Source organism: Oncorhynchus keta, unplaced genomic scaffold (genome assembly GCF_023373465.1).
Source record: "Oncorhynchus keta strain PuntledgeMale-10-30-2019 unplaced genomic scaffold, Oket_V2 Un_scaffold_584_pilon_pilon, whole genome shotgun sequence".
Taxonomy (NCBI): domain Eukaryota; kingdom Metazoa; phylum Chordata; class Actinopteri; order Salmoniformes; family Salmonidae; genus Oncorhynchus; species Oncorhynchus keta.
The window spans coordinates 1,481,436-1,509,203 of NW_026290969.1; the positions used below are offsets into that span (position 1 = coordinate 1,481,436).

Consider the following 27,768-nt stretch of genomic DNA (forward strand, 5'->3'; position numbering starts at 1 on the left):
ATTCCATGGAAACACTAACTATAGGACCACAGCAAAACCTCCATACCGATTTCCAGAATGTTCCTCGGATGGAAATGTTTATCTCGTCCCTCTCCACTGGAGCCAATCACGCAGTAGTAGAATGCAGACCAGTGCTGGGTTGACCCACAGGTCTAACCTGTCACTACACACTCCCAAACACACACACACACACACACATTACAGGTCACTCCAGACCCCGCAAATTAGATTTCACATCAGGGATGACCTCACCCTGCTTGCTCGTCCCTCATTGGTTCTCTGAGCTGGTTGTTATGACAGCAAAGTATTTCCTCTTCGGAGGTAGTGGTGCTGACAAACCAAAACATGTCGGTCTTTCTTACTTACAGCAGGCTCACACACTGAATAGATGCACACACACACACACACCTGCGTGACCTCACCGCGACCATGGCTGAGACAGGTGTCTGTTCATGTGCTGAGAGGTCAGAGGTCACATCTGAGTGCCAGAGGGAAGTGTACTGCTCTGGAGAGAGAGACATATGAAGTCAAAACGTGTCAATAGTTTCAAGGTAATTCATCATGTAGGCTAAGTAGGGGTACTAATTCAGTACCCACTCTGGACACATCTGTTGGGGAAAGAGTAGAAGTTCAAGCAGCCAACTCTTTCATATCCTTGAGTGTCCTGTTTGGCTCCCCTCTCTACCTCAACACATACACGCATGCACCAAGCGTGTGCACAAGCACACATACCACTTTCCTCAGGCTCCATTGCTGATTATCCTGGTCCTCCTCTCTGGGTAAATGTCCAGAGACATTGCTCATAGTAGCCAAAACATCACGCGCTAGATCTCAAAATATTTCCTCTCTGGGCGGTGGAGGAATGTAAAGCGAGGTTCTGTAGTAAAAAAAAAAGATGTATATACTATAGTAAAAACTGTAGTGTTTTTGCAGACTGCAGTATACTGTTCTATTTACTGTAGTGTTTTTGCGGACGAAAGAATGGTATACTGTAGTATTTACTGTAGTGTTTTTGCGGACTATAGAATGGTATGCTGTATTATTTACTTACTGTTTTTGGGGACATTACTGTAGTTCAGAAAGAAAACGCCATGTGGAAATACAGTATATCACAAAAGTGAGTACACTCCTCACATTTTTGTAAATATTTGAGTATATATTTTCATGTGACAACACTGTAGAAATGACACTTTGCTACAATGTAAAGTAGTGAGTGTACAGCTTGTATAACAGTGTAAATTTGCTGTCCCCTCAAAATAACTCAACACACAGCCATTAATGTCTAAACCGCTGGCAACAAAAGTGAGTACACCCCTAAGTGAAAATGTCCAAATTGGGCCCAAAGTATCAATATTTTGTGTGGCCACCATCATTTTCCAGCACTGCCTTTATCCTCTTGGGCATGGAGTTCGCCAGAGCTTCACAGGTTGCCACTGGAGTCTTCTTCCACTCCTCATGACGACATCACAAAGCTGGTGGATGTTAGAGACCTTGCACTCCTCCACCTTCCATTTGAGGATGCCCCACAGTTGCAAAATAGTGTTTAGGTCTGGAGACATGCTTGGCCAGTCCATCACCTTTACCCTCAGCTTCTTTAGCAAGGCAGTGGTCGTCTTGGAGGTGTGTTTGGGGTCGTTATCATGTTGGAATACTGCCCTGCGGCCCAGTCTCCGAAGGGAGGGGATCATACTCTGCTTCAGTATGTCACAGTACATGTTGGCATTCATGGTTCTCTCAATGAACTGCAGCTCCCCAGTGCCGGCAGCACTCATGCAGCCCCAGACCATGACACTCCCACCACCATGCTTGACTGTAGGCAAGACACACTTGTCTTTGTACTCCCCACCTGGTTGCCGCCACACACGCTTGACACCATCTGAACCAAATAAGTTTATCTTGATCTCATCAGACCACAGGACATGGTTCCAGTAATCCATGTCCTTAGTCTGCTTGTCTTCAGCAAACTGTTTGCGGGCTTTCTTGTGCATCATCTTTAGAAGAGGCTTCCTTCTGGGACGACAGCCATGCAGACCAATTTGATGCAGTGTACGGCACTGACAGGCTGAACCCACACCCCTTCAACCTCTGAAGCAATGCTGGCAGCACTCATATGTCAATTTCCCAAAGACAACCTCTGGATATGACGCTGAGCACGTGCACTCAATTTCTTTGGTCGACTATGGCCTGTTCTGAGTGGAACCTGTCCAGTTAAACCGCTGTATGGTCTTGGCCACCGTGCTGCAGCTCAGTTTCAGGGTCTTGACAATCTTCTTATAGCCCAGACCATCTTTATGTAGAGCAACAATTATTTTTTCAGATCCTCAGAGAGTTCTTTGCCATGAGGTGCCATGTTGAACTTTCAGTGACCAGTCAGTATGAGGGAGTGTGAGAGCGATGACACCAAATTTAACACACCTACACCCCATTCACACCTGAGACCTTTTAGCACTAACAAGTCACATGACACCAGGGAGGGAAAATGGCTAATTGGGCCCAATTTTGAGGGGACAGCAAATTTACACTGTTATACAAGCTGTACATTCACTACTTTACATTGTAGCAAAGTGTCATTTCTTCTTCTTCAGTGTTGTCACATGAAAAGATATACTCAAATATTTACAAAAATGTGAGGGGTGTACTCACTTTTGTGATATACTGTATGTTAATCCATTTATTTAACAATAAATAATGCAAGTCTTGGCGATATAGGCTCTGCTCCTTCAGGGTAGGTCACTGCCCAAGCAAAGCGTCAACACAGAACCTAACAGGTGGAGGCTGGGGTGGTGGTGGGAGCAAGAAGCCAGTGCATAGTGGCAGTAACAGCAAGCAGTCTTTCTGGCATTAAGCAGTTTCAGGTGGGATAGTTTTTTCTGTTGTCATCAAAAGCCAGTTGCAAATCCTGAAAAGCCTTCCCCATTTCGAGGCACAGGAGTAAACACTTGTGTCGTCAGCATACAGGTGGAGTTTTGTGGAGTTTACATTTATATTTCTACCAACATCATTAATCATCCCGGCATCCTGTGACTCATATCCACAGCTATCTCTCTACTGTAATAATACAGATTTGGATGGAATTCACTAGAGCTGCTTTTTTGCTGTTTCATTTGTGACCTATACTGAGCTAGGTTTCACATTAATTTACCAAAATGATTAATCATTTTCTCTAGAGGGGATCCCATTGCATTGAGATTTAAACTCTCTGACGTGGAAATCTGTCCCGAAAGCTGAGAATTTGGCTGCAATCAGTTACTTGTTTCAAAACAACAAACAACTACTGGGACTTGATCCAGCTCTATTAGCTCCTTGATCCCCTTCAGACCCATCCTTCAGCCCAGCCCTGTTTCTGGTCTTGCCCTGTCTCTGGGGTACCTATCTCATGTGACCCTCAGACGATCAAGCCTCCTGTCAGTCAGCAACTAGACCCCTGATTGGGTTGCCAGGTATTTATGGACGTTATAGAACCAACCACCTGACTAAATAAACTGCCCGCACGTGCTGAACAAGAGGAGGGTGACGGGATGGGCTTCGAGCCACGCAGGGTTGGGGTTGGGCAACATGGTTTCCCCTGTTTTTATTTCTGTGGGGAGTCATTGTATCATAGCCTGGTCCATGATCGGTACCGTATATATTTTAGCCAGTTCCTCTGACTGAAATACAGCAGGGCCAAAGCACATACAGATCTGGGATCTGGCCTTGCAGAATGTTTTCTGTTACTCTATCACTGTATGGATAATCCTACTGCGTCCCTCTGGTCCATGTACTGTGTGACAATATGAGGCTTAATTAGAGCCATGAGGTTATAAAACAAACATCCAGTCAGCTCGTTAAGCCCCTCTGTGTTTCGCAGCATCTGGCCGGGGGGGTTTTGAAGTCCCCTTCCTCTAGGTTTAGCCAACACTGTATAGTACTTACCACAGATATTATTACGGAACCTCTAAGGATCTCTATCATAATGTCTGTGTTTAGCTTTTTTCTAAAAGTTGTGAAACTCATGAAAAATCCCCCAAAAATATGTAATCCACAGTTGACACAAAAACATCCTAAAAGGCAATTGCCAAAATACTGTGCTGTTCCTGTAGCGATGATTTTGGTCAGTGTTGGTTCAGATTAAGGGTGTCTGCTGACCTTACAGTTTTGCGTTCTATCTACAGGCTGGTGTGTGTTACTGGGCAGGCCGTTGATCCCACAAAGAATTTTGTCAGAATTACTGTGAACCAAAAAGCAATGGCGGTGTCCAAAGAGGCCTTCTCATACTTGGTGAGTGTGTTCTATCCTCCCTCTCTCTCCTGCTCTCCTTCCCCTCTCTATCTCTCCTTCCTCTCTCTGTCTCTCTTCTCTTTCTCTCTCATTGTCTCTCTCTCTCTCCTTCCTCTCTGTCTTCCTTCCTCATTTTTCCTCTCCTTCTCCCTGACCTGCCTTTCCATTTTCTTCTGCCTATTCATTTACAGTATTTCTTTGCTATAGTCTTTCTCTTTCTCTTGCTGGTTAAATCCACAATCTCTCCATTCTTTCTCCTACCTCCTCTCTCTCCCTCTCCCCACTCCCCACTCCCCAGTCCTTGTTCATACTGGGAAAAGTGTTCCCAATGTGTCAGTTGAATGTTAACAGATGCGTCTTGATATTCAGGAATGCAAGTGTGTGGGAATCTTCAAACGTTCATTAGAACAGCAACTTAAGCACTATTGTCATCCAGAACTCGGTGCCAGCAAAAACAAATATGCCGCTTGTTGAAATGTCCCCCTCTTTGAATTCATGACCAGCCGAGGCTGGCTGCTTCTTCTGCTAATTGACCCTGACCAACACTGTCTCCCTTTGGATTAAGACTACACAGCCTGTGGAAATTCCCATCTAAGCCCTCTGTTTCTTTCTTTTGGTCCCATGTTTCATGAGCTGAAATAAGAAATCCTAGAAATGTTCCATTCACACAAAAACGTGTTTCTCTCAAATGTTGTGCACAATGTGTCCCTGTTAGTGAGTATTTCTCCTTTGCCATGATAATCCATCCACCTGACAGGTGTGGCATATCAAGAAGCAGATTTAAACAGCATGATCATTACACAGGTGCACCTTGTGCCGGGGACAATAAAAGAGCACTTTCAAATGTGCTGTTTGTCACGCAACACAATGCCACAGATGTCTCAAGTTTTGAGAGAGCATGCATTTGGCATGCTGACTGCAGGAATGTCCACCAGAGCTGTTGCCAGATAACTGAATGTTAATTTCATAAGCTGTCTCCAACGTCGTTTTAGAGAATTTGGCAGTACATCCAACTGGCCTCACAACCGCTGACACCACGTGTAACCATGCCAGCCAAGGACCTCCACATCCGGCTTATTGTGCTAAGGAGAAATTCTGCTTTTGTGGGGGAAAACTCATTCTGATTGGCTTCCCAGTGGGTGGGCCTCTGCTGCCAGGTGGTGGACCTATGCCCTCCAAGGCCCATGGCTGCACCCCTGCCTAGTCGTGTGAAATCAATAGATTAGGGCCTAATTAATTTATTTCAATTGACTGATTTCCTTATATGAACTGTAACTCAGTAAAATCTTTTAAATTGTTTAATGTAGGGTTTACAGTGCCTTCGGAAAGTATTCAGGCATCTTACATTTTTCCACATTGTGTTACTTTACAGCCTTATTATAAAATATATATTTTTTAATTACCCTCAGCAATCTACACACATTACCTCATAATGACAAAGTGAAAAAAGGCTTTTAAAAATGTTAGTAAATGTATTAAAAATAGATACCTTATTTACATAAGTATTCAGACCCTTTGCTATGATACTCAAAATTGAGCTCAGGTTCATCCTGTTTTCATTGATCATCCCTAAGCTGTTTCTACAACTTGTTTGGAGTCTATCTGTGGCAAATTCAATTGATTGGACATGATTTGGAAAAGCTCACACCTGTCTATATAAGGTCCCACTGTTGACAGTGCATGTCAGAGCAAAAACCAAGCCTTAAGGTCAAAGGAATTGTCTGTAGCCTCCAAGACAGGATTGTGTCAAGGCACAGATCTGAGGAAAGGTACCAAAACATTTCATCAGCATTGAAGGTCCCCAAGAACACAGTGCCCTCATTCTTAAATGGAAGAAGTTTGGAACCACCAAGACTCTTCCTAGAGCTGGCTGCCCAGCCAAACAGAGACATTTGGGGGAGAAGGCGTTTGTCAGGGAGGTGACCAAGAACCCGAAGGTCACTCTGACAGAGCTCTAGAGTTCCTCTGTGGAGATGGGAGAACCTTCCAGATAGACAACCATCTATGCAGCACTCCACCAATCAGGCCTTTATGGTTGAGTGGCAGAACGGAAGCCGCCCCTCAGTAAAAGGCACATGAGGAATCTGCCACCGTCCCTACGGTGAAGCATGGTGGTGGCAGCATCATGCTGTGGGGATGTTTTTCAGCAGCAGGGACTAGGAGACTAGTCAGGATGGAAGCAAAGATGAACGAAGCAAAGTACAGAGAGATCCTTGATGAAAACCTGCTCCAGACCGCTCAGGACCTCAGACTGAGGCGAAGGTTCACCTTCGACCCTAAGCACACAGCCAAGACAACACAGGAGTGGCTTCGGGACAAGTCTCAATGTCCTTGAGTGGCCCAGCCAGAGCCTGGAGTTGAACCCGATGGAACATCTCTGGAGAGACCTGGAAATAGCTGTGCAGCAAGAATGAGTATGTAACCTAACAAAGTGTGGATAAAGTCGAAGGGTTCTGAATAATTTCAGACACTTTTATAAAGGGGATTCTGCCTTCAGTATGAGTCATGATCCCAGTATGAAGTAACAGTCTTGGATATGTGAAAGTATTGAAATACAAAGCAACAAACACTTTTAGGGGTTCTGAGAAGTCCTTTCTGCCCCTTGCCACTATCTGGGATGCTGCCCCAGGGTGTGCCGGAAAGAAAGGTAGAGGAGGGGAGAAGGTGATTTCTGAGGAAAAGGGAAAATTGTTCAGATCCAAACGGAGACCGGATGTGTGCTTCCTTTGGACCTTCTTCCTCAAATATCGGGCCGGAAACATCTGCCTTTTCCTTATGCACACACAATAGACACCCCTGCCCCATTCACACACACACACATACACAGGAAGTGGATCGTGTCAGTGAGAATGAGAGGTCCTCCCTGGAGGCAAGGTTCACAGAGGGGAGAGAGGCTTCGGAAGTCTCCAGAATGCTGATGCTGTAGAACTGTATAGCTGTATAGGGATATTCGTCTTAGCCCCAGGGACCTGTCCTGTGTGTGTGTATGGCTGTACTGCTATATAGCTGGATAGCAAAATATATCCTAGCCCCAGGGATCTGTCATATGTAGCTGAGATGAACGCAAAGCCGTAAGGCCTCAGTGGAGAACAATACTGAACTGCAGGGGTGGGCTACTCAAATTTAGTTTCCCAGGGCTGCAGTGTCCACAAGTTGTCAAACTTAAAATATGTTATACTCAGCAACTTATTCAGCTGAGGAAACTAAGCATATGGTACATATACTGTAGACATCTACTGTATAGAATATTATTTGAATCATTCAATTACAGTACCACAATGATGCAACACCAGCAGACTGCTGCCTCGGATGTGTGGACAGCACATGACAGCATAACAACAACGTGGCCTTATGGCACATGTATACCAACACATATGTCCCATCTCCCTCCCCAGGTCCCCAAGCTGCTATCCATGGAGCCTAGAAAGGGCTCTCGTTCTGGGGGAACCAGGGTTACCATCAAGGGGGAGCACCTGGACACTGGCTCCCAGATCAGAGTCAAGGTCAATGGTACCCAGGAATGCACCATCCTCACGTGAGTCTTGCTGTGGGATTCAATGCATTGTCATCACTGTTGAACTTGCATATGTTGCTGTGCAGAATCTGATGGCTTTGTGATGCTGAGTGTTATTCTAAAGGAGACAGTCCAGTTGAGTTGTTTAATTGTATCATGTGTGAGGTATTGTTATTTTTTCAGCTGATGCATTTGTTGTATTTTCAGAGGCTGTTTTTGTTCTTGGATATATTTGTTATGGAAGCTCTTAGTGTGTCGTTTTATCATGCTGATTGTGTGGTATTTTTCTTTCCTTGTGCATCCCTGTGTGTCTTCGTCCTTGTGCATGTGTGTGTGTTCCAGGCTAACTGAAGACACCATTGAGTGCACCATGCCTGCGGCCCTGCACACACACACTGAGGCGGTGTCGGTGTGTGTGGAGTTTGAATACATACCCTGTCAGCGCTCTGAGCTCCTCACCCACTACATTTACGAGAAGAACCCCAGCATCAGCTACATCAAACCCAGACAGAGCTACCTCAGGTACAAAGACATTTCGACGCACTGTGTATGTGCCGGGCAGTGGTTTGGCGATACATTTATCAAACACACTGTTCCATTGATTATGCAGTATCTCATACATGCAGTAGAAAACTGAACAGTCAGTGTCCTGCATTATTCCATTGATTATGCAGTATCTTATACATACAGTAGAAAACTGAACAGTCAGTGTCCTGCATTGTTCCATTGATCAATCTAGCATTCCATAGATTCTATTTATCCAGTGTTCTGTTGACAACAGAGTATGACAGCATATAGAAAATATGATTTCAGTCATTCTAATGCTCTTGTAGTTCCGTTCTACCACAGTCACTCTCTTGGAGGGTTTGCCTGGTATCCCATCCAGCCACAGAGATGACATACTTAATGTTAATGTCTTCCTGATCTATGCTCTGTAGCTTCTCCACAGGGTTTGCATGTGCATGCGTGCGTACATGGGTGTGTGTGTGTTGGTTTGAAATGACACCCCATGTGTGAGACAGACCTATGAGGGAGGGCATGGTGGGTCGGATTGGCTTGTGTGCCGACTCTGACTGTGTGTAGTGTGTTGGTTTGCACTGTCTCTGATCCATGTGAGTTTGTGCTCTCCGTCTCTGGCCAGAGTGGTTGTTTGGGTGTGTCTCTGTGTTCTATGTTTTTAACCGTGTGTGATTGTGTTCCAGTGGCGGTCGGACCATCACAGTGACAGGGCAGGGTTTTGACCTGGTTCAGAGTGTCACTATGGAGGTGCTAGACATCGGACAGGCGGTAAGTAACAACAAGGAACATCTCGAGTGTGAATAGATAAACTCCTGAAGTAGCTAACATCTTAGATGAAAAACTTGAAGAATGGACTGGACTCCTGCACAGTGTGTACACTTCGAGGTGATGAAGGTTTTTTCTCTCATCCTCCTGGTCCCTCTCTAGGCCTGTAAGGTGCAGCCTCCCTCCATGATTACATGCTCCTCCCCCACCTCTAGCCAATCTCAGCAGGCCACGGTAGAGTTCTTCCTGAATGGAGTCCTCTACACAGGAGATAGCCCGGTCTTTTACGGCCCAGGCCAGGAGGAAGAGGAGGAGCCTCACGGAGGTCACTTCCTGTTGGAGTACGTGGAGGACCCTCAATTCTTCACCGCCAACAAGGAGAAGCTGATCAAGCACCACCCTGGGGAGCCACTCACACTCATCATCAACGTATGTGACAGCCCAGCGCACTAATGGGAGAGGGTGGGGGTGGGGAGTTTTGTAAGTGACAGTTTAGTCCACCAAATGGGGGAGGATGGAGCAGGATGAGAACTGAAAGGCCCATTGACCAGGGAGATTCGTGCACTTGTTCTAGGAACTGTCCAGTCCTGTCAATCTGACTTCATTCTGAAAATAGCAATCATGGCTCACTGTCTTTGTATTCATACTTTAAAAAGATAAAAGACTGTGTAATTCTGAAACCTGGGGTGTGTTAAGTTGTGGCTGGGCTGTTCAGAAAGAATGGGATTACAGTACCACCACCTCTTAGCAGACAACTCAGTCAGACATCTTTGTGTGAGGTCCTGTCTGTATTCTAGCTGACCTAAGCTACTGCCCCATAAACAACTACCTCATATATGAGAGAGGAGTGAGGGTCTTAATGCTAACAGTCATTAAAAACTGCTGGATCTCCACTGGTGCTGGTACAGACAGGATGAGACACAGACTGGGACAAGTTACAGGGAAGTCTCTTTCTGCCCCTCTCGCTCTCTTTCTCTCCTCTGTGCGTATGTGTGTGTAAAGCTGGAGCCCTTACAGGAATTTCTGCCTCAGCCCTGTCTACTTGGGTGATGTAGGGGCAAGGGGGTACTCAATGTTGCTTCTTGTTTTCATTACGAAGGTGGAATCCACTTTGGGTGGACCAGGCTGGATGTTTGTGGGCTTATCCAGGTTCAGATAATGTTGGATGGAGTAGAACGTGTTTGTTTGATGGGGATTGTTGTTTGGTTAGATCCTATATTAAGGACATCTGTTGGAATGTGGGTGGGTTTTGTTTGCTTTCATCCTGTTTTGGTCCTTGGAATTCATTGTTTCATGTATGTGTTTTGTCTGTGTGTGTGTGTGTGTGTGTGTGTGTGTGTGTGTGTGTGTGTGTGTGTGTGTGTGTGTGTGTGTGTGTGTGTGTGTGTGTGTGTGTGTGTGTGTGTGTGTGTGTGTGTGTGTGTGTGTGTGTGTGTGTGTGTGTTTGAGGAAGTGTTTGTTGACAGAGACCCAGGGGGTGGCATCCTGCAGAGGGGACAGGACAGTACATGGTCCTAAGGGTGTAATCACAGAGAGGAAACACACTGGGGATAAACATACAACCTCTCCTCACACAGCAGTCTCCACTGGTGGGTGGGTGGGTGCATGTCCACGTGTGAGCGTGCATGGAGGGGACCAGTGCTCCTACAGTGCATTGATGAAGGAGTGGCTGGGGTTTAGATGGACAGTGTCCGTCATGACAGTCAGTGGGTTAGTCAGTTTGGAGAAAGTGTTCTCTCCATGTCTACTGTGTGATTCTTTAAGATGAACTCTCGCCCTGTGTATGAGGAATGTTGTGAGACTGAATGAGTTTGGTTCTGGACTACTCAGTGGGTGTGTTTATGTGTGTGTGTGTTTATGTGTGTGCCTGTGCTTGTGTGTCAGCTGTGCCTATCCAAGACAGACCATGGTGTCCCTAGAGCTCTGACTGACAGACGTCTGTTTTTGTTTGGGTCTGGCACAGAAAGGACCGAGCAATCTGGAACTGGCGCCAGAGGAATACTCAGTAATGATTGGCTCCTATCCCTGTGACATCAGCTTCCATAACGACCAGCTGTTCCACTGCAGCATCAATGGCTCGCTGGGCTCCAGTGAAGGAGAACTGCCTGTCACCGTAAGTACAACTGCATTATATTTTAAGGCTACTACTTTGGACCACTTTATTATCAATGTTTTGAAACAGTGTCCAGTTTGGTATAACTACCAACTTAACTATGCCTCGATGATCTGGCTGAGAGCAGAGGGAAGAGCAGGATGACAGGCCACTCTTGGTCAGGGGACAGGGTGTAACAGTAAATGAATCAAAGAGTAAACCAATCTGATATCTGTTCATCTGTTATCTGCTCATCTTTTGTCTGTCTGTCCATCCCAATCACACGTGTAGGGGGACACAGGCACGCAAGCATGTGCGTAAGCCTGCATGCAAGAGTCAACACACACACTCTGGGCTTCAGGTGAAATGACACTTTCTCGGAAAGGACAGTAGGACTTGCCCATATGGTTTTTGTTTTGTCTAAGAAGTCTCTCTTTATAATAGAAGGGCTCAACCAACTAAACCCTGCCTTGCTCTGATAGAGAGAGAGAGAGAGAGAGAGAGAGAGAGAGAGACTCTCTCTCTCTCTCTCTCTCTCTCGTTTTACTCTCTCTCTCTCTCGTTTTACTCTCTCCCCCCACTGTCTTGTCTGTTGCATATTTCAGTTTTGAGAGGGCTTATTAGGGAAAATAAAGCCGTTGAGAGCAGTGGATTAGAATGGCCATGTTTGTCTGTCTGTCTGTCTCTGTCAGTCTATGTCCCTCACAGACAGTCAGTGAGGCGTGAGTCAAAGAAAGAGAGAGAGGGAGGAATGGAGTGTAGGAGGGGAAAAACTCTCAGGATGTCCATAAATAAACACATGCAATTAGCAGACAAACACAGAGGGCAGGGGTCCAACAAGATGTCAAAACACTAACGGTTGGGCTGCCCTCATACCTCGTGTGTGTGTTTAGATATGTGTGTGTGTGTGTGTGTGTGTGTGTGTGTGTGTGTGTGTGTGTGCGTACGCTAGCTCCCCCAGTTTAAAAGGTATGCAAATGCTTAGCTTCTGGGCATTAACAACCTTTATGATTTATTCAGAGACTTTTCAGTGGCATACTCGTACCTACTTTTACCTCCCTTTTTTTCCTTGGCTCAGAAGTGAAGCTGAGCCTCTGTATGGGGGAGCTGTGTGTGAGGGGTTGTGTGGGCTGCTGTACCCCAAACCAAATATGAACACAGAACAATGGCATTTCTTTCCAACACTCTTTCTTGCTTTGTTTTCATGGTTTGGAGAAAGAGAGAGACCACTCGTACCCCTCCTCAGTCCAAGAACAGAAGGATATGGGGAATAGGACCTTGAAGCAGACATACTGAATTTTGTCAACAAGGTTGCGATAGGGAATTGGGTTGGACAACCAGAAAGCAGAAGTGAAATTCATCTCTCCAGTCACATCTGTTTACCCTGAACTGGTTGACTAATACCATCACACACATTCCAGTGTGTGTGTGTCATGTTAGCCTGAATGTGTATTTGTTTGATTGTGTGTGTCAATGTGAGATTTTATGCATTTCTATACCTCAGAACATATGTTTTGCATTCGTATGTTGAAACAGGCCTGCTAAACACTGTTCTCTCCCCTGAATCCTCTTTCCTCCTATCTCACCCTTTCTTTCAACCTCTCTCCTTTCTTTACTCTTTCTCCCCCTCTCTCCCTCCCTAGGTGCAGGTGGGTAACTTCCAGAGGATCATAGCCAAGGTGCAGCTGGGTGCTAGTGAGCTGGCCATTGTGGTGTCCATCGTGGTGTGCTGCGTCCTGCTGCTGCTGTGCACTGTGGGTAAGTGTCTGGGCTGGTGACGTTGCCGGGAATGATGGATGTCTGGGCTGCCTGGCGACGGATGCTCCAGATGTGAGGGAGATAAAAGGATCTCTGGAGTTAGGGTCTCTCTCCCCCAGTCTACACAACACAAAGACACCACTGTTACCACTGTTACCACTGCTCCCAGTGTGTGTGTGTGTGTGTGTGTGTGTGTGTGTGTGTGTGTGTGTGTGTGTGTGTGTGTGTGTGTGTGTGTGTGTGTGTGTGTGTGTGTGTGTGTGTGTGTGTGTGTGTGCGTGCGTGCGTGCGTGCGTGCGTGCGTGCGTGCGTGCGTGCGTGCGTGCGTGCGTGCGTGCGTGCGTGCGTGCGTGCGTGCGTGCGTGCGTGCGCGTGCGTGCGTGCGTGCGTGCGTGCGTGCGTGCGTGCGTGCGTGCGTGCGTGCGTGCGTGCGTGCGTGCGTGCGTGCGTATGCGTGCGTGCGTGCGTGCGTGCGTGCGTGCGTGCGTGCGTGCGTGCGTGCGTGCGTGCGTGCGTGCGTGCGTGCGTGCGTGCGTGCGTGCGTGCGTGCGTGCGTGTGATGTTTGTGTCTGTGGGTGAGAATGTTTGTTCTCACGTAGTTGTATGTCTGTGTGTCTTTTTTAATGTGTTTGTGTGTGTGTGTCTTCGACAAGTGTGTTTTTATTTCTCTCCAGAAGCTGTTTATGTATGGAGCTTTTACAAATTGAGTATGTCCTGATTCATTACAACATGTCAACCTGTGATAACAGGATATGGCTTCAAAGACATCTATGTATTGACTCTTATGTCTCTTTCTGTGTGTTTCTCTCCCACATACTTTCCCTCATTCCCTTTTGTCCCTCCTTCTCTCTGGCCCTTTTCATCTCTCACTCCATCTCCCTTGCCCTCTCTTGCACACACATACAGCTCTGGTGGTATACTGTACTAAGAGCCGGAGGGCGGAGCGCTACTGGCAGAAGACTCTGCTGCAGATGGAGGAGATGGAGTCCCAGATCAGAGAGGAGATCCGCAAAGGTTCAGAACCACACACACACACTTGCACTCTCTTGTACTGGCAGAAAGGCTGGAGTTTCTGTGTGATTCGTAATGCTACCAGCAGGTCTCCCTACACTCAGATGTTATTTAAGCTCCATTGAAGTCTCACTCATGTTCTCTGATGTTCCTGGGCCAAGGCTACATGTGGGAAAACAGAAAACATGGACCTTCACTTAGGGATAGGGCTTTTATGTGTGTGCGCTTACGTATGTGTGTGTCTGTGCAGATATGTGGTGGCAGCAGTTGAAAGATGTGTGCATAGTTAGCGTGACTCATAAAACACACAGACTGAGTAGTGATCACTCACACACAAACATGGTGGTCACACACTGCTTCAGATGTGTCTACTCTGAAGGGGCAAAGTGGTAGGAGTGTGAGAGGGGAGTCGAGAGGAGGGGGGGTCACTGTGGGCCAGTTTGAAGGCCACAGAATGTCTGAGCGACCAGATTTATAGGACAGATAGATAAAGATGGATAAAGAAAGAAAGAGAAATGGAGAGAGGTAGAGGAAGAAATAGGGGCAGGAGTCAGGGACATGTTTCTGTGTGGAGAGGTGTGGGAGGAGGATGAGGGAAAGAAGAGGAGGGTAGGTTTGTTAGAGGACACAGATGTGTGGGTGAGAGTGTCAGGGGTGGGGGACAGGTTTGGGAAGGGAGTAAAGAGATTGGCATATTGCAGGGACAATTTAATTAGGCAAGTCAGTTAAAAACAAATTATTATTTACAATGATGGCCTACTGGGGAACAGTGGGGCAGAACAACCGATGTTTACCTCGTCAGCTCAGGGATTTGATCCAGCAATCTTTCGGCTACTGGCCCAACGCTCTAACCACTAGGCTACCTGCCGCCCTAAAATCAGATCACACGTGTCAAACTCATTCCACGGAGGGCCGAGTGTGTTTCATGTACTTGATTAATGAATTAAGGTCACTAATTATTAATGAACTCCCCACACCTGGTTGTCTAGGGCTTAATTAAAAGGAAAAAACAAAAACCTGCAGATACTAGACTCTCCATGGAATGAGTTTGACACCCCTATCTAGATGAATGATAATAGTTTGGTATGTGTGGGAGTGATAAGGTTTGTGACTGAAGAGCATTGGAATTTGGCTGTAGAGTCAGTCATTGATGGTCAGGCCTGACCAAAGGACTATTTGTCAGAGGATGTATTATCCCGAAGGGAAATGCTAAGAGGGAGTTTTGGCACACACACACAGATACACACACAGAATGTCTCCATGGTGATTATTGTATAAAACGTAAACAAACTTCTCATCCTGAGGAAGGAAGAGCTTGTCCATAAAGAGAACTCCCATGTCCAATAACGAGACAACACAGCCCCTCCATGTCTCATAACAGCTTGTAATGACAGAACATAATCCACTCATAGCAGAACCTATGAGACCCATGTGTTTAGATATGTTGATACGGTTCTTGTGGGTTTTACTGCTAGCACACATGGTTCTGATAGGAGACTCTCAGATTGAATCTGGCAGCTCTGATTGTGTTTTGTAAATATTTCCCTGCATGCTGTGCTGGACTGCAAATGCTGGCACGGTCATGTGACACCAGAATATGCTAATGTAGTTAAACCTGGGTTCTGGGATATTCTAGAATGTTCTAGATCTAGGTAGAGACATATGCATGGTTCTGGGCCTGTGCTCTGGAATAAAAGACAGAGTCGTCTGAAGTGTTCTCGACTAAATGACCTGTGAATGGTGGTGAGATGTTGTCCTCTACTAACCCTGTGGTGTCCCTCCAGGCTTTGCAGAGCTGCAGACAGATATGACAGACCTGACTAAGGAGCTGAACAGTAGCCAGGGAATCCCCTTCCTGGAGTACAAACAGTTTGTCACACGCACTTTCTTCCCCAAGGTGAGTCAGTCACACACACACACACACAGACACACACACACACACCGACCTTCTTCCCCCAAGGTGGGTATCACCTTACCACAACCATTAGAGAGAGATTTTCGATCAGAAACCATTTACATTGAATAGTTCTTCCGTCCCAAAACTTTTCAAGCGTGGTGTGGTTTTAGTTACTAGCGGAGAACATATATTTGTTACAGGTAAGTGTTTTCTCCTTTCTGGTGTGCTATCCATCTGTTTTTCCACAGACAGAACAGTGTGTTTCATGTTTAAACATGATGTTTCAAGGAGACAGAACATTGCTGGGCACTCACACAAGAGAACTTTCCCTACTTATGTAAACACACTGCTGCACACAGCACACATTCTTCTACTCACCCATACTTACACATTTGTATGCACATACACGCTTTAGTACAACCTAAGAATGGCAAGGAGCTTAGCTAATAGAGCACGTGTCAAACTCATTCCATGGAGGGCCGAGTGTCTGCGGGTTTTCGCTTGTCCCTTGTACTTGATTGATGAATTAAGGTCACTAATTAATAAGGAACTCCCCTCACCTGGTGGTCTAGGGCTTAATTGAAAGGACAATCCAAAAAATGTCAGACACTGGGCCCTCTATGGAATTAATTTGACACCCCTGGGTTAGAGTGTTGGGCCAGTAACCAAAATGTCGCTAGTTTGAATCCCCGAGCTGATCTGTCAATGTACCCTTGAGCAAGGCACTTAACCCTAATTGCTCAGGGTCGCCGTTGATAGTGGTAGACGATGGCCGTGACCGCACTTTCCAATCTCACATGCTTTTTAATACACACTTGTACATGTGTGAAATAGGAGAAATATAAGCACCCACTCTATTGTTATTATTGTGTACTTACTCCAACATCGCCACACACACAAGCACACACTGTCCGCACATTCTGATTCTGTCTCTGTGTGTTTATTTCAGATGTGTTCAGACTATGAGAGGAGTCTGGTCCAGCCCGTCTATGAGAACAACGCCCTCGGTCCACGAGCCCTCCCTGAGACACACCCCCTTCTGCAGGACTGGCAGGTAAAGAGTTAACCCCCTGAAGTGTTCCACTATCCATTCTGCTCTCCTCTACCTCCAACGCCTCTGCTTCACAACTGGGTCACACTGATTATTACGTCTCCACGGTGAGGCTGTTGATTAGGAGTAACTATAGAAGGAAACCACAAGTGTGTGTGTGTGTGTGTGTGTGTGTGTGTGTGTGTGTGTGTGTGTGTGTGTGTGTGTGTGTGTGTGTGTGTGTGTGTGTGTGTGTGTGTGTGTACATTGCATTTTAATTCCCATTCAGCAGCTGCCAGTCCTTATGATTCTGGCAGTTCTCATGTTGTCAAACACTACCCCAGCCCACCCAGACACTGGCAGGTTGTTGACACACTTCCCACCATCTCCCTGACAATGGCACCACACACATTCTACTGTAACCATGTAGACAGCCATCTCTGGTTGTGTGTGTGAGAAAGCGAGAGATCTACTATTGCATCACTGCATGGTTTTGGGTCAACAGCCTTGGGAGCCTGTCTAAGAGTGATAAAGTGTTTCAGATCCTTCCCGTGTTTTCCAGGCCACAGCGTCCAAATCTCACATTGGCCATTTATCACCGCTCTCCTGTCACTGTGAAAATAGGAGCATATTGCTGCAGTCCAGGGGGAAGACTTTATCAGAGCACTGCTTAGATGCACCGTTAGATAGGATATCATCTCATTAACTAGGCTGAGAGTGTGAGAGAGAGCTGGTGAAAGCTCTCTCTCACACAGCTCTGGTGAAAGGTAGAAACTGCATAATGACTTTTAGTGATCATACCCTGATCAAATTAAGTTATGAGGTGGATTTGGGTTAGGGAGGAGACTGACTGAACAGGTTGGTTCAATACACATACTGTAACTCCCTCTCATTCTCTTTGTCTCTCCAGCCCTCTAACACAGCCAAGCCTAACATGGAAGAGGGCATAACTCTCTTCTCCACTCTTCTCAACAACAAGCACTTCCTGGTTACCTTCGTCCACGCGCTGGAGCAACAGAAGGACTTTGCCGTACGCGACAGGTAACCATGAAAATCATGACAACCATGCACACTTCAAACCCAAAACACTGTTACTGCATAAGGCCCCAATTCCAACCCAAGTTAAACATGCGAAAATGGAACGTCATTCCCTTTTTATGCATTTCTCTCTATGCGTATTCTGACCTTGAACTTAAGCATGAGAATAGCACGCTATTCGTTCGGGGTAGAGATCTAAGAAATTAAGGTGTGGCAGAGGTGTGTCTACAGATAAGCGGTTTACTGACCTTGACTTAATTCCCTCATAATTCCGTTTTACATGCCAGGAAACCATGAATAAGGTGGAGCGAACCTGACGGTTTCAAGTGGAAAAAGCATCTAATTTCTTTTTTCCATAGAAACAACAGCAGTCTCCATGCACTGTATGTCATGTTCGTCATAACGAGGAGACCATGGTGCAGCGAGACCAAGAATACATTCTTCTTTTATTCTACGAAGAACACTAAACAAACTAACAAAACAACAAAAATGACCGTGAACCGTGAGTGCTGCCAGGCAACTACACATAGACAATAACCCACAAAACCAAAATGGAAAATGGCAACCTAAATAGGATCCCCAATCAGAGACAACGATAAACAGCTGCCTCTGATTGGGAACCAATTCAGGCCACCATAGACCTACATTACCTAGACATACAAAAACCCCATAGATATACAAAAACCTTAAACAGGACAAAAACACACATACCCACCCTCGTCACACCCTGACCTGACCAAAATAATACATAAAACATAGATAACTAATGTCAGGGCGTGACAGTACCCAGGTCCATTCCTCCTTAACACGCTGCTTGGTCCTTTTATCAAATCAAATCAAATCAAATTGATTTATATAGCCCTTTGTACATCAGCTGATATCTTAAAGTACTGTACAGAAACCCAGCCTAAAACCCCAAACAGCAAGCAATACAGGTGTAGAAGCACGGTGGCTAGGAAAAACTCCCTAGAAAGGCCAAAACCGAGGAAGAAACCGAGAGAGGAACCAGGCTATGTGGGGTGCCCAGTCCTCATCTGGCTGTGCCGGGTGGAGATTATAACAGAACATGGCCAAGATGTTCAAATGTTCATAAATGACCAGCATGTTCGAATAATAATGAGGCAGAACAGTTGAAACTGGAGCAGCAGCACGGCCAGGTGGACTGGGGACAGCAAGGAGTCATCATGTCAGGTAGTCCTGGGGCATGGTCCTAGGGCTCAGGTCCTCCGAGAGAGAGAAAGAGAGAAGGAGAGAATTAGAGAACGCACACTTAGATTCACACAAGACACCGAATAGGACAGGAGAAGTACTCCAGATATAACAAACTGACCCTAGCCCCCCGACACATGAACTACTGCAGCATAAATACTGGAGGCTGAGACAGGAGGGGTCCGGAGACACTGTGGCCCCATCCGAGGACACCCCCGGACAGGGCCAAACAGGAAGGATATAACCCCACCCACTTTGCCAAAGCACAGCCCCCACACCACTAGAGGGATATCTTCAACCACCAACTTACCATCCTGAGACAAGGCTGAGTATAGCTCACAAAGATCTCCGCCATGGCACAACCCAAGGGGGGGTGCCAACCCAGACAGGATGACCACATCAGTGAATCAACCCACTCAGGTGACGCATCCCTTCCAGGGACGGCATGAGAGAGCCCCAGTAAGCCAGTGACTCAGCCCCTGTAATAAGGTTAGAGGCAGAGAATCCCAGTGGAAAGAGGGGAACCGGCCAGGCAGAGACAGCAAGGGCGGTTCGTTGCTCCAGAGCCTTTCCGTTCACCTTCCCACTCCTGGGCCAGACTACACTCAATCATATGACCCACTGAAGAGATGAGTCTTCAGTAAAGACTTAAAGGTTGAGACCGAGTTTGCGTCTCTGACATGGGTAGGCAGACCGTTCCATAAAAATTGAGCTCTATAGGAGAAAGCCCTGCCTCCAGCTGTTTGCTTAGAAATTCTAGGGACAATTAGGAGGCCTGCGTCTTGTGACCGTAGCGTACGTGTAGGTATGTACGGCAGGACCAAATCAGAGAGATAGGTAGGAGCAAGCCCATGTAATGCTTAGTAGGTTACCAGTAAAACCTTAAAATCAGCCCTTGCTTTGATAGGAAGACAGTGGAGAGAGGCTAGCACTGGAGTAATATGATCACATTTTTTGGTTCTAGTCAGGATTCTAGCAGCCGTATTTAGCACTAACTGAAGTTTATTTAGTGCTTTATCCGGGTAGCCGGAAAGTAGAGCATTGCAGTAGTCTAACCTAGAAGTGACAAAAGCATGGATTAATTTTTCTGCATAATTTTTGGACAGAAAGTTTATGACTTTTGCAATGTTACGTAGATGGAAAAAAGCTGTCCTTGAAATGGTCTTGATATGTTCTTCAAAAGAGAGATCAGGGTCCAGAGTAATGCCGAGGTCCTTCACGGTTTTATTTGAGACGACTGTACAACCATTAAGATTAATTGTCAGATTCAACAGAAGATCTCTTTGTTTCTTGAGACCTAGAACAAGCATCTCTGTTTTGTCCGAGTTTAAAAGTAGAAAGTTTGCAGCCATCCACTTCCTTATGTCTGAAACACATGCTTCTCGCAAGGGCAATTGTGGGGCTTCACCATGTTTCATTGAAATGTACAGCTGTGTGTCATCCGCATAGCAGTGAAAGTTAACATTATGTTTTCAAATAACATCCCCAAGAGGTAAAATATATAGTGAAAACAATAGTGGCCCTAAAACGGAACCTTGAGGAACACCGAAATTTACAGTTGATTTGTCAGAGGACAAACCATTCACAGAGACAAACTGGTGGGTTATTCTGTCACGTCCGCCATAACGAGGAGAACACACATAGCAGGTAAATCTGGAGCCTGGTGCACGCTTTACAATGACTGGACCATTGTCAAACACTTTCCTAAGTCGGAATCGGACCCTAACTAATGATCCTATGTATCCACCTCTTCCCAGTTCAAAGTGTTTATGTGTAGAATATGACAGCTCCATACAACACCTCAGCATATCTGTGTAAAAACAATGTTGTTCTGAAGGCTCTTCAAAGAACTGGGATATTCCAGAGTCCCACCCTTAGCGTAGTTGCCAACAACCGGATGCATCCAATTCTCAGGGATATCTTCAACCTAGCTTCCTTTTCCGCTGAAAACTGGATTTAGGAACTCAGGCATTTCTTTTACTCCTGCTACATTAGGTTACCTGAGACCAAACCACTTCCCTCCCTCTCCAGGCTAAGCAACACAGCAGCTATAATATTTCCCCTACCTGGTCTCCTGGATGAAAGGCTCTTTGTTATGGAAATCACCTCAGAAATAAAGCGGAGCCAGTTCAGAAGGGAAACCCCAGTGTGGTGGCATCAGCTGATATTACACCAAATGTATTGACACTCTACTTACATGCGGTCTATTGAAGTTGACCAGTTCTACACATGCTTCCTCAATGCCAGATGTCACACGCACACATGCGCTGGTGTCTCTTGCTAATGCCAATACTATGCATGGTTATCTTTTCTAATAAATGGTTAAATGTACAAGTGGTATTTCCTTTCTGAACTACATAACTCTGTGTGTTCTCAGGTGCGGGGAGTAAATCCTCTTGCATGAATTGGGTATGTCTCTGTACTCTGTTCTCATACACATTTTGGTGTTTTTATTTTGTCTCTCTTTCCTCAGGTGTAGCCTGGCATCCTTGCTCACTATCGCCCTCCATGGTAAACTGGAGTACTACACCAGCATTATGAAGGATCTGCTGGTGGACCTGATCGACGCCTCGGCCGCCAAGAACCCCAAGCTGATGCTGCGACGCACAGAGTCTGTGGTGGAGAAGATGCTCACCAACTGGATGTCTATCTGCATGTACAGCTACCTCAAGGTGTGGGAAGGATGGTGGGATAAAATACGAGACTCACCTTGACTTTTTTATCAAATCATGAGGATCCACTGTCAATGTAGTGAGAATGTTACTGAGAAACATCATCCCTCGGTTCTCAAAGCTATCTGTTACATTTTTAACATGTTACTGTGATGTTTTCTTCAGGAGACAGTGGGCGAGCCCTTCTTCCTGCTACTGTGTGCCATCAAGCAGCAGATCAACAAGGGTTCTATAGACGCCATCACAGGGAAGGCCCGGTACACCCTCAACGAGGAGTGGCTGCTCAGAGAGAACATTGAGGCCAAGCCACAGGTCAGTCACAACACCGCAATGCTGATTTCATATACTGACCACTGATTGGTTAATAAAAAATCTAAAAGTCTTGCTGTATGCATGTATCATGTGTCAATCATTCAACTCTATATAATCCTGTTTATAATGTCCTAATTAAATAGTGACCTACCCTGCCTACTCTAATGTCCTCCCTCTCTTTGTGTCCAGAACATCAACGTCTCGTTCCAGGGCTGTGGGATGGACTCTCTGGCCGTGAGGGTGATGAACACAGACACCATCTGCCAGGTGAAGGATAAGATTCTAGATGCCTTCTATAAGAACCTGCCCTTCTCGCAGTGGCCCCAGGCAGAGGACGTAGACCTGGGTGAGCGAACTGTATTTTATTCTCCTTCCTTTATTTAGATTGATTGAGAAATACATTTTTTGAAAGGGACCCCTGATCAACTCTTGCTTTGTAGCACAACTGACATGAAGCTTATACAATAGATGGCCAAATGCATTTGAACATTTATAACATCATTGTCCCTTTCCTCGTCCCCCCTCTCTGCTGTGCTGTAGAATGGTTTGCGTCTGGTAGTAACAGCAGGATCCTCCAGGACCTGGATAACACTTCAGTGATGGAGGATGGCAGGAAGAAACTCAACACAGTCACGCATTACCAGGCAAGGCTCTGCTCCCACAACACACACCAGCTCACCTGTGCCTGCATGAGTGGATGCATAAGTGAGGTTGTGCGTGGTGTGTGGCCCCTGTGTCTGTGTGTTTTCCCTGACATTAACACACTCACAGCAAGGGTGGAAGTAACAGAGAGGTGAGGGTGAGAAGTCACTGTAAATGTTGACTGCCCAAGGAGTGCCACATTCTGTTTATCTGTGTTTGCATACAGATGGGTGTTGATACAGTATGTGTGTGTGGTGCCCCTCTGTGACTGTGTGTTTGTTTATGTCATCATACACATGTTGTATGTTTTTGTGTGATTTCTGTTTTTATTTGTATCTGTCATTGTCTGTGGTGGGTATTTGTGTGTTTGTCTTGGTGTAAAAAAAATAATTGGAGATCTTGGCATTTTCTAGTTTCTTGTCATGTTTGTAATGTGTCAGAGTAATTCTGTGTGTCTGAGTGTATTTGTGTGTGTAAACAGTCGGGCGGTGACCTATAACCTTTGCCCTTTTACCAGTGCTGTTACGTGCTCTGTTAAGTTAGTGCTGAGTTGTGAAGGCAGTGAGGCACAGTGTGTACTAACAGTCTCGGTTCACTGGCAAGGCTGTTCAATCCATTTCCCTGTGTTGACTTTAATGAGCCCAGCGAGCCCCCCTGGAGCCCCCCTGGAACCCTCCTGGAGCCCCCCTGGAGCCACCCTGCCACTTCAGACTCGCACACACACCCGAACACACACACATACCCTGAGGCAGCAGATAATGATCCAGTTCTCGTGCTCCCCCTCTCACCCCTGTCCCTGTGACCTCTGAACCCTCCCACAGATCCCAGAGGGGGCGTCGTTCGCCATGAGCATGAAAGACAAGAGAGACAACACCCTGGGGAGAGGTAGGTCACACACACACACTCTCTGTCACCTTGTCACACACTCCTAAATGCTCAGAAAAATAGGAACTTTATTATGATAAAACCACACACACTTACTTCATCCTGAGCATATTACACACACTCACACATCAAACCACCGACATACATACATTTCCCGCCATAAAACACGCCGTAGCAGTCTCGCTTAATCAATCACACACGGATGCACGCACACACACAGTACATCAATCAATAAATCAATCAGATATATTTATGCAGCCCTTTTTACATCAGCTGATATCTCAAAGTGCTGTACAGAAACCCAGCCTAAAACCCCAAACAGCAAGCAATGCAGATGTAGAAGCACGGTGGCTAGGAAAAACTCCCTAGAAAGGGTACAGAACATGGCCAAGATGTTCATACATGACCAGCAGGAAATAATAATAATAATCACAGTGATTGTAGAGGGTGCAACAGGTCAGCACCTCAGGAGTAAATGTCAGTTGGCTTTTCATAGTCGATCATTCAGAGTTAGAGACAGCAGGTGCGATAGAGCGAGCGAGTCTGTCTGGGACAGGTAGCACATCCGGTGAACTGGTCAGGGTTCCATAGCCGCAGGCAGAACAGTTGAAACTGGAGCAGCAGCACGACCAGGTGGACTGGAGACAGCAAGGAGTCATCAGGCCAGGTAGTCCTGAGGCATGGTCCTAGGGCTCAGGTCATCAGAGAGAGGGAGAATTAAAGGGAGCATACTTAAATTCACACAGGACCCCGGATAAGACCGGAGAAATACTCCAGATATAACAGACTGACTCTAGCCCCCCAACACATGAACTATTGCAGCATAATTACTGGAGGCTGAGACAGGAGGGGTCGGGAGACACTGTGGCCCCGTCCGACTATACCCCCGGACAGGGCCAACCAGACATTTAGACCTTTCTACAGCATGGTTGATGTCCAGTAGCCATAAGCATGAACAGATATCTAGCCCCAGATGAAACAGGAGGGGGAGTGTTCCCTGTACCAGATGATTCTCTACTGTGACGTCAACATTTGGGAGGGTCTGCTAACCTCACCCAGAACAGATCTTAGTTCTGACAGACCCGCTCTGTCCACCCTAATGATTAGGGCCTCTCTTCTCAGTCATATTGGGCCAGAAACAGGCTAAATGGATGTGAAGTAAACCCTGGCTAATGTAAAACACATTTACCCCTTTCTGTGATCACCTCAGAGGGTCTGGACTGGGACCGGGGCCTAAAACCTGTCTGCCAGACAAAGCTAGGCCTGGAGTAATGAGAGCACAGTCACCATGGGGGGGGTTGTGTGTGTGTGTGCCTGAGCTTTGTAAACTCATTAGACTGGCTCCAGCACCAATCACAAACTCTGTCTGTTTCTCTTCAGCTTTTCTCCCTCATTCTTTCACTCATAATCTTTCTTTTTTTCACTCAGCTCCCAATCCACCTGAATCGTTGGCTCTTACATACTCTCTCTTTTCCTTTTTACTGTCTTTCACTCGCCTTCCCTCCTCCAATCTTCTTTTTTTCAAACTGCCATTTTCTCGCTCTCTATCTCCTCTGATTTCTCTCTCTCTCTCTCCTCTGATTTCTGATTGTTTTGTTCTGTTTTTTCTCTCCCTCTGCAGCCAAAGACTTGGACACAGAGAAATATGTCCATTTGGTAAGTACAGAAACACTCACTCACACACACATGGACAAAGAGCTTTCTTTTGATTTGATTTGATTTTATTTGATTTTCTCATTCACCCCTATTGACCCCGTTCCTTCTGTTATCGGCCCCATTGGTCTCAGAGAGAGCTCAATTTAACTCAGACAGACACAGTGAAGGCCTGAGCAATACATCTGACTACATACTTTCGTAAGAGTTTGAGTGTGCGTGTGCTTGTAGAAAAGCTGGAGCAAGGACATGACAGCGCTAATAGCACATTAGCCATTGAAAAAAACTCAGATATGACTTTGGGTTTGACATGAGTTCTTGCTTCAGTCATTTTTATTGTGCAGTTGTTTGTTGTAGGACTTCATATTATGGTGTGCTGGCCTGGACTGGAGCTTGTTGACAGGCTCAGTAGAGGACAAACGCCAGTGTCTTTCTGCCCCAGCTCCATAGCCCTGTCCTAGCTAAGACCTGTAGGAGCATGTCACATGATACTGGTACTGCGTAAGACTTTTCCAGACTTTTCCAACTTGCAGTATTTCATAAAGTGACATCATGTTAGTCATACCTCATAAATCCCACTGTGATTCCTGGGTCGTATTCATGAGGCAAGAATAAGAGAAACCTTTTGAAATGGAAGACGTATTAACTGAACCTTTCCAAAAATAACACAAAAATTATAATTTAATCTCCCTGTCAAAAGTTAGTCACACCTACAGTACAGTAGATTCCCGTTTAGAATGAGGTAATTTCCCATGGTGCTGAATGGATGTTTTTGTACCCTGACCTCTAATCTCTGCCCCCTGCCCATCTAGGTCCTGCCTCATGATGAGCTGTTTGAGAATAAGAAGTCCCACAGACAGAGTCACCGTAAGAAGGTCCTCCCTGAGATCTACCTGACACGCCTCCTCTCCACCAAGGTCAGAAAATAAAAAATACATGACAGCCATCTTGAACGATTTGCAGTCTACAATGCTGTGACAGAAAGCAGTGCCAGCCTAGTTTGGGTCTGTTACTGCTTCAGCTCGCCAACTCCTTATCATGTCCAATCGTGAGCCTAAACAGTTTGGCATGACAATCAGAGTAGCTGGCTAAACCAGAGGCATCACTCCTTAATCATTATGAATCATCCCATTACCAGTTCTATTTACAGTGACATCATCCTGGAATTCCAAACAATCCATCTTGATCCCAGTTCTGGTTCTGTGTCTGATCCCATCTGTGTTGTGATTCCGTAGGGAACATTGCAGAAGTTCCTGGACGACCTTTTCCAGGCCATCCTCAGTATTCCTGCAGAACGTCCCCCACTGGCCATCAAATACTTCTTTGACTTCCTGGAGGAGCAGGCGGACAAGAGGGGCATCACCGACCCCGACACCCTGCACATCTGGAAGACCAACAGGTAGGGGAACTAGATTACATCGGATCATCTACTCATCAATTCTATAGTACCTCTAATGCTAAATGTTTTCTGAAGCTCACAGAATGTTTTCCCATCTCCTTAGTTTACCTTTGCGTTTCTGGGTGAACATCCTGAAGAACCCTCAGTTTGTGTTTGACATTGACAAGACGGATCACATGGACGCATGTCTGTCTGTCATCGCCCAGGCCTTCATAGACGCCTGCTCCATTTCAGACCTGCAGCTGGGCAAGGTGAGACACAAAAACACTTCACACATGCATTGCACACACTTTTATGGTACATGTGATACAGTACACTACACATGTAATACAGTACACATAAACATGCATACACACATAAACATATTCACTGCTAGGTAAACACACACTCATAGACAAGGTTACATATCAACAGTCGCTTAGGGCCCCCGGCCGCTAGCGCCCCTCAGTTCTTTGGAACTCAGTCGGGGTCTCAACTTACTGTTGAGAGTTATAACAGTAGAATATATAAGTTGTAAATTGTAAATTTGGTTGTGTATCAGCAGATTTTCTCTTTTTTTGACAGTCACTCAATTAGTCATGTCAGCTAACAACTTTTAGATTGTAAGTTAGTCTAGCCAGTTATCTAAACTTGTAGTAATTATGGCCGAATACCGACCGGGCACACATGTCATGACAAAATGAGTAGAATTGCAGGAAATGTGCTTTAAAACTGCAAAAATATATCTCTGCCTCATGGTGAAATAAGTAGAATTGCATGATATTTCTTATAAAATTGCAAAATGTTCTCTTCACTCCATGGCAAAATGTGTAAAACTGCAGGAAACACAAACGACTCATTGTCGGAATCCTGGGGTGCTTCAAGAATTCTGGGAAGTTTAGACCTTTTTTTCTCACTTTTAATAGTTCTATCAACAAATCTTCCTGTTCCGAGTTCCTTTAAAACTGCAATATTTTCTCTACGCATAATGGCATAATGTGTAGAATTGCTGGATATTTCCTTTTAAAGGGTACATTTTTCTCTCCACTGTCAAGAGGCAGACAATTTTGGTTACCCAAATCTCACTTAGGGTACCCAAAAGGCTACAAATACGCAAGACTGCTGTACCTACAGTA

The 27,768-nt window shown here is 45.8% G+C and overlaps 1 protein-coding gene across 1 annotated transcript in view; it reads left to right on the forward strand.

Moving 5' to 3' along the window:
• The window catches only part of LOC118361418 (plexin-D1), a 108,059-nt gene that overhangs the window by 67,654 nt on the left and 12,637 nt on the right, over nt 1-27,768 (forward strand). The window contains exons 14-33 of the mRNA XM_035741355.2: nt 4,152-4,257; nt 7,653-7,792; nt 8,114-8,293; nt 8,974-9,058; nt 9,218-9,484; nt 11,019-11,168; nt 12,791-12,905; nt 13,812-13,919; nt 15,701-15,813; nt 16,763-16,867; nt 17,754-17,884; nt 21,564-21,762; nt 21,928-22,074; nt 22,264-22,420; nt 22,615-22,718; nt 23,538-23,601; nt 25,223-25,257; nt 26,067-26,171; nt 26,490-26,653; nt 26,757-26,904. Coding sequence (XP_035597248.2) covers nt 4,152-4,257; nt 7,653-7,792; nt 8,114-8,293; nt 8,974-9,058; nt 9,218-9,484; nt 11,019-11,168; nt 12,791-12,905; nt 13,812-13,919; nt 15,701-15,813; nt 16,763-16,867; nt 17,754-17,884; nt 21,564-21,762; nt 21,928-22,074; nt 22,264-22,420; nt 22,615-22,718; nt 23,538-23,601; nt 25,223-25,257; nt 26,067-26,171; nt 26,490-26,653; nt 26,757-26,904 — 2,623 coding nt within the window. The remainder of the gene's footprint in view (nt 1-4,151; nt 4,258-7,652; nt 7,793-8,113; nt 8,294-8,973; nt 9,059-9,217; nt 9,485-11,018; nt 11,169-12,790; nt 12,906-13,811; nt 13,920-15,700; nt 15,814-16,762; nt 16,868-17,753; nt 17,885-21,563; nt 21,763-21,927; nt 22,075-22,263; nt 22,421-22,614; nt 22,719-23,537; nt 23,602-25,222; nt 25,258-26,066; nt 26,172-26,489; nt 26,654-26,756; nt 26,905-27,768) is intronic.